This window comes from Epithele typhae, assembly GCF_022376455.1.
Source record: "Epithele typhae strain CBS 203.58 chromosome Unknown BXZ73scaffold_56, whole genome shotgun sequence".
NCBI lineage: Eukaryota > Fungi > Basidiomycota > Agaricomycetes > Polyporales > Epitheliaceae > Epithele > Epithele typhae.
The window spans coordinates 253,726-259,725 of record NW_025954247.1 but is presented as its reverse complement, the minus strand read 5'-3'; the positions used below and the strand labels follow the sequence as shown (position 1 = coordinate 259,725).

The following is a 6,000-nucleotide window of genomic DNA, read 5'->3' as shown; positions in this document are numbered from 1 at the left end:
CCGGAATGGTCTCATGCGCGGAAGCACGTTCAAGTCTGGGAAGATGTTCCGCGTGAACGTGCAGGAGTTCGTTCGTAAGAAGGACATGGCCTCCCGCATTAGGTAAGAGTTTCTGATTTCGATTTCCTTTTCTGAGTGCATACACTCGCAGTGTCCTCGTCCCACCTGACAAGCCGAGGCGATGGGGTAATTTCAAGGTTAACTACGCTCAACGGGTCCTCTTCATTGGGACCTGTGAACGACTTATGGACGACGGTCAGTTGGCCATCGCTCTGGAGGCTGTCAACTTCCCTCCCAAGGAGCGTGCCATGGGCGTTGCAGCTGCACACCCTGCATCCTTGCCTGGTCCATCTACTTCGCCGCCATCAAAACGTCGTCGCATGGATGAGCTGTAAGTCTTTGATACTGTTTTCGTTGCGCGTACGTCAGCCTCACATGATCCAGTGATGAGCTTGATGCAGTCGATCCTCTGGATTCCATGACCCAGGCGACGATGTCGACCCCGTCTCAGTCACCTGGTGCCGGTGAGTCGACCAGTATTGTCTTTGTTTTAGCTAGGAGTTGATTTGTCGTCACAAGGCCCATCATTTCACGTGCGTGACACATCCGCGCAGGATGGCGGAGACGCCTCTGTCAACGGTCCAGTGGAGCTTGGACCTGCACCAACTTCGCAGCACAAGCTCCGTTCGAAGAAGGCGTGATGGCACGCGGCGGACCCCTGAATGATGTAGTGGTGGTCTGATGGTGTACGATATAGTGTTCGCTGTATTGTGTACGATATCACATTTGTTTCCTGTCATTGCATCCCCTACGATATTCTCTGTGTCCTACTCTCCTGTTGGCGCTTTGCATGTCCGCTGGACATACAATATCAACAAACGGGGACACAACGGGAACGGACACAGTACATGGTCGATGCTAGTGCACGCACTCGCGCGCGCGCGGAGGCGGCGTTGCTGACTAATCGTGGTTCCCCGGCACACCAGTTCCGCATCGGCCGCTTTGCGCAAGTCCGTCCTGCGCTGTTGCCCTCGGCACCCGCGGAACCAATGCCGATCCCCGCGGATGCGACCGCGCTCGACATGCTGCGCGATGGCGACTTCGACTGGGACACGAAGCTGCGGGAGGTGTTCCTCACGATGAGCCTGGGCATACGGGCGAACTGGTGCGTGCCGGACACAGTGGGGTTGCTGTTAGGGAGCTACGAAGCGCTATCCACGGAGCGTGCCGGTCAAGTTGGTCACCGAGGAGTATAAGAAGAACTTTGAGTTCCCTCTGGTAAACTTTGCACTGATGGCGATCGAGCCAGTCGATATGTGCACAGCACATGTCATCACCCTTTCCCACTGAGGCAATCTGTGCTGTCCAGAACATGTATGCATCCACGCGCTCATCGTTTTCTTTGTCGAAGGTGTGAGCAGGGCAATTCACTGTCATGTGTGGTTCAGCTCTTCTGGAAACTCGACGTGGCCTACGATCGATGACCCCTACGCCTCAAACATGAACAGATCGTCGGATGACATCTTAAATTTGAAGACGCACTCGGAGACGTTGAGTACACTGCTTTGCCTTCTACCTTCACGATGCCAATTTTCGCTGAAAACAACACATCACGGTCAGGATTCCGTCTTCATTTCTGTCTACGAAACTAATATCTCGACAGTCGAGCTACAATATTGGATCTATATGTCAATCGTCTTTCAACAAACACCTGTATGTCGCCCCTTTGTCTCGCAAATAGTGCACTCAATGTGGGTTCATTAGTGTTCCAATCAATTCAATGCAGTTTCCATATGGGGATCCACATTGTCTTGATCATCGTCCTATCTGTTGAATTACAGAATAGAGGACCATCTCATGTACATGTCCTTATCGTGTATGACCGTATCGGTACAATCACGGACACTGACGACTAGGGTTGTAAATGATCTAAGTGACGTCATGAACTGATCTCTGTTCGTACCACACTTTGTCAGACATGACTCAATGGTGACATATGCTCTGACCCTAGTTTGTGTATGCAGCATGTCGACGTTTGTTCGAGTGGCGTGTCTTTCATAACTCTTTCGTGCACAAACATCATCTCCATCCCATGCAATCCACTCGCATTTATCTCTTCATTCAAGGTATTCATAACGACCCAGATGCGAAACAACGTATGTCGTTAAAAGCTCTCCTGCGATGTATCATTTTATCTGAACGCTTTCATAGGAGTCATAGCCGCTGGTCATTCAAAAAGCAGTCGCCGTGTCACGTACGCCTGTACGTACCGCGACCGAATAGTAGCCTTCGTAAACTCTGTGATTAGCCAAAACCACATTCAAATCTATCCACGACTTCCCCTTCTCCTCACTGTAATTACCGTCTTCTTCATCCCGTTCACATGTTAGTCTCACAGTTTCTTTTAGGCGGGCCCGACTATAACATATCACACATCATATACCCCCAATGTCTGCCCTCCTCGGGCTCTGATGATGTGGCAGTTCACCATATGCGACGCCATCGTCTCATTCCGAGTTATGGTTGAACCTCCTCTCGCTGCTTATCAACTTGCACAGTTCCTAGTCGCATTCATAAAAGATATCTATACAACTTTCCTTCGTGACATCGACCACTCTGACCTCCCTCCTCCTTCGTTGAAAAATCTATGTTATCGTATCTGCCCGTCTCACGTATACGGTATCCTTTTCGTATCTCATGTGTATTCCTCCCGTATAAACATCTCTCAGAAGGTTGGAACTGATCCCTCTCGTTATACTTTCCATCCCTCCGCCCATGCTACGACATCTATCTCATTAACAACTATGCCAGCAGACGATAGTAACCTTCTACGGAGCGATTCCGTACAGAAGTCGTGGTCGATCTGTCGGTATGTTCTTCTGCTCTTTGAAGTTGTTCCTATCTCAATCCATTCAACAGATCTTTGCGCTTTGTATAAGCAGAAGTACTAAATGCCATGTGCATGTACGATAATGTATGGTATTCTATTGCAGGTTCCCAATCTACCTCACTGCCACTCGGACCCATGCCGCGTGCACTCCATCCTCACTCACGCACCGCTACTGTCTGCCGCAAGTCCCTGCTCTCCCACTTGACAGCAATGTGGCGTTGATCAGTGTCAATGGTACTGTGCCGTTCATGGTGTCACAGTGTCGCGGTCATCAACGTTCACATCCGTAGCATGGCCTCCAGCGATTGGTCTGGTCCATCAAGAGCGACACATAGTTTGGGTCTGGACGACAACAGTGGGCACGACGGCAGCTGCTCATGCAAGCGCCAGTGCTCATCGCCGATCGCGTAACTGGTCTCATCGCCGATCGCGTAACTGGTCTCATCACCGACTGCAACTCGTGCTCATCGCCGATTGCGCACCGACGCTGACGGACATACCTGCACTGTCCTTATGGGCCCTCTGTCATTCTAGACATGTATCCCTCCAGTCTTCACACACCCTCCGCCGGTTTCTAAGGCATCCATCGCCGATTGCGTAACCAGTGCACTGCACATGTATATATACTACAATACTACACGACACTCTTTAGCAATCAACACATTTCTAGTCTCATTCCTGCACACCTCGTCCGTTCCCGGCGTCGCTGGCCATCGCCTTCGCCGCAGACGCTCACCGTTCCCATCGCCGATCACACCTCGCGTGCCCATCGCCGACCACGCCTGATGCGCTCATCGCCGACCGCGCCTGATGCGCTCATCGCCAACCGCGCCTGATGCGCTCGTCGCCGCTCATACCTCGCACGTTCTCGTGACTTGCTCGCGTATTTGTTAACTACACTCCATTTTCGTCTTCGGGGGGCTGTGTGGACATAGATGTGGGCAAGACGAATGCGGTGACACAAAGGAAGGCGGCGCAGGCGACATGGACGACATGGACAACGCAGGCGAAGCACGTTGAGGCAGCAGATTCAGAGAACACGACCGCCAGCAGGAGGTGGTGGGCGACCCGGACGGGGGAGCGAAGGACAACGACAGTGGGCGACGCAGGCAGAGGAGGCGACATCGTCCGGGACGACACACAGCAAGGGGGAGCCCGACGTGAGGGGGGTGACGACGACGACGGAGGACGGCGATGCGGAACCAGCGACACGGTAGCGACACGGAGAGCTCGCGGGAGAAAGGAAGGGGCCGCGACACAGACAGACGTCGGTGAGACGCGGAGCAGGGCTCGCAGGAGGAACTGGAGGGCGACACGGGAGGACACGGGCGACGTGAACGCGGGCGACACAAAGCCGCGTGACGCGGAGGACTCCTTCGAGGACGTGGAGGCCTGGGACGATGCGGAGAAGGTGCGTGACACATGGGCGGAGAACGGAGACATGGAGGTGATGGGCAACGCGTACTCAGCAGCAACGCGGCGGTGGTGATGGCCAACGTGGACGGAGGTGAGGCAGAGCCGGGCAAAGCAGAGCCGGGTAACGCGGAAGCTAGTGAGGCGGGAGGAATAGGGCAACGCAGGCGGGCTGCGTGGTTGGGCGGCGCAGGAAACGAGGGTGGCACGAAGAAGACGTCGGTCACGCGCGTGGGCAATGACGACGGAACATACACCACACGGGGGTGGGCGACTTGGGTGGGCGGTGCGAAGGGCATGGGCGACTCGGAAGAGAACGACCACCAGTCCCGGCGCGGGATGACCTGACATCATGGTGCACGGGCGGAGAGCGCTCGTTTCGAGAGCGCGGATGCGGCCAGTCGCGGAAGGGGGTGGAGGCGCAGAGGGGAACTGTAAAACCATCCCGAATGGCCAAGAAATGGTGAAGGTAGAAGTCGAGATGGAATAGAGGAGCGGGGGCAGGTCTTCAGCGCGATTGCGCTACGAATAGTTGGCCGATTGCGGTGATCCCGGGTGCGTTGGAACGCGCTGGAGAAGACGCATCGAACGAGCCCAGACGCCAAGCGAACAGACGAGAATCCGTGAAGCAATGACCGATATCCTGCCGAAAGACGATGCTTGAAGAGGATGGGGTATTCCGGACGAACCGCGGGACGGGGTATAGCGGTAGCGGTGTCATTCGAAAACCATCGACGAGGGGACGAGGGCGGCGAAAGAACGAGGGTGTTACGTGCCGTATTCGTCGAGATCCAAGCCCATCAAGGTCGTCCAGGAACCACCAAATCCACCGTGTCCTCGGTTTTCTCCAAATCTCCTCCTGTCTGCGCGGATGCGGGTCGTTGGAGAGAGGACGTCCGGGAGAGGGAGTCCTCGGCTCGGGCTTCATACCGGGTCCAACGACGAGCAGCCAAGGTGGCTACGTCGCAGCCTCCGCTAGAGAGCCGGCGAGAGTCCGGAGGCGAAGGGATCTTCGCCCACAGTCTTGACTCGAAGGGCAGGGTTAACGCAAAAAGATGTGAGGATCCGGGGGTGGTTTTCCTCGGGTGAGTCTTGAGGCCGTCGCAGGTGCGTTAGATCCACGTCTATAGCGGGGATACAACACGAGGGGTAGCGACGATGAGTCCTGACAACGACGTCCTCGGCCTGTCGGATTCGTTGTGGGGCATGGATCGGCGTTGAGAATGCAGGAGAGCAGACTGAACGACTTACCAAAACAACGGCTGCAGTACATCACCGCGACCTCCATATTCCAATATCCACACTGATTATGTCCGTATGGGCGTCGTCGTGCGGTGTGTTGGTTGTGACTGCGGTCTGGAAGGGTTTCCGAGGCGCCCATTCGTGATTGCGTAACCGGTCATTGTGGTCGCCGGCCGCACTTCGTACTCATCGCCGATCACGAACCCGTGCATACCGTTCACCAACTGTGTATCCCATACCTCTTCCGACAGCAATAAAACGCTTTCTGTGCTCCTACGTGCCCTGCGAGAGCTATCCTACAGGATAACACCCCTGATCGTGAGCAACTCGGAGCCCCTTTCCCTATGAGGGATGAGAAATACACAGAATAGCGCCATAGCACCTGAAGGCTTCAGCTCAGAACTGCCAGGTTAGCACACGTTCCTCTACCTTCGCGCTCAACTGCTATACTGCTA

General features: G+C 54.8%; 2 protein-coding genes across 2 annotated transcripts; both read left to right on the top strand.

Annotated features, from left to right (window-relative positions):
- Nucleotides 1-13: 13 nt before the first annotated feature.
- On the top strand, nt 14-1,350 carry BXZ73DRAFT_104848 (uncharacterized protein; the record flags this gene model as incomplete). The annotated part of the gene is made up of 6 exons (XM_048016036.1): nt 14-102; nt 152-391; nt 445-524; nt 580-593; nt 987-1,165; nt 1,224-1,350. The coding sequence occupies 6 exons, from the start codon at nt 14-16 to the stop codon at nt 1,348-1,350; spliced, it is 729 nt and encodes a 242-aa protein (XP_047874387.1).
- Nucleotides 1,351-4,312: 2,962 nt separating this feature from the next.
- BXZ73DRAFT_80262 (uncharacterized protein) lies at nt 4,313-4,651 on the top strand (the record flags this gene model as incomplete). Its single annotated transcript, XM_048023241.1, has 1 exon — nt 4,313-4,651. One exon carries the CDS (start codon nt 4,313-4,315, stop codon nt 4,649-4,651), a length of 339 nt encoding a protein of 112 aa, XP_047874386.1.
- Nucleotides 4,652-6,000: the final 1,349 nt, after the last annotated feature.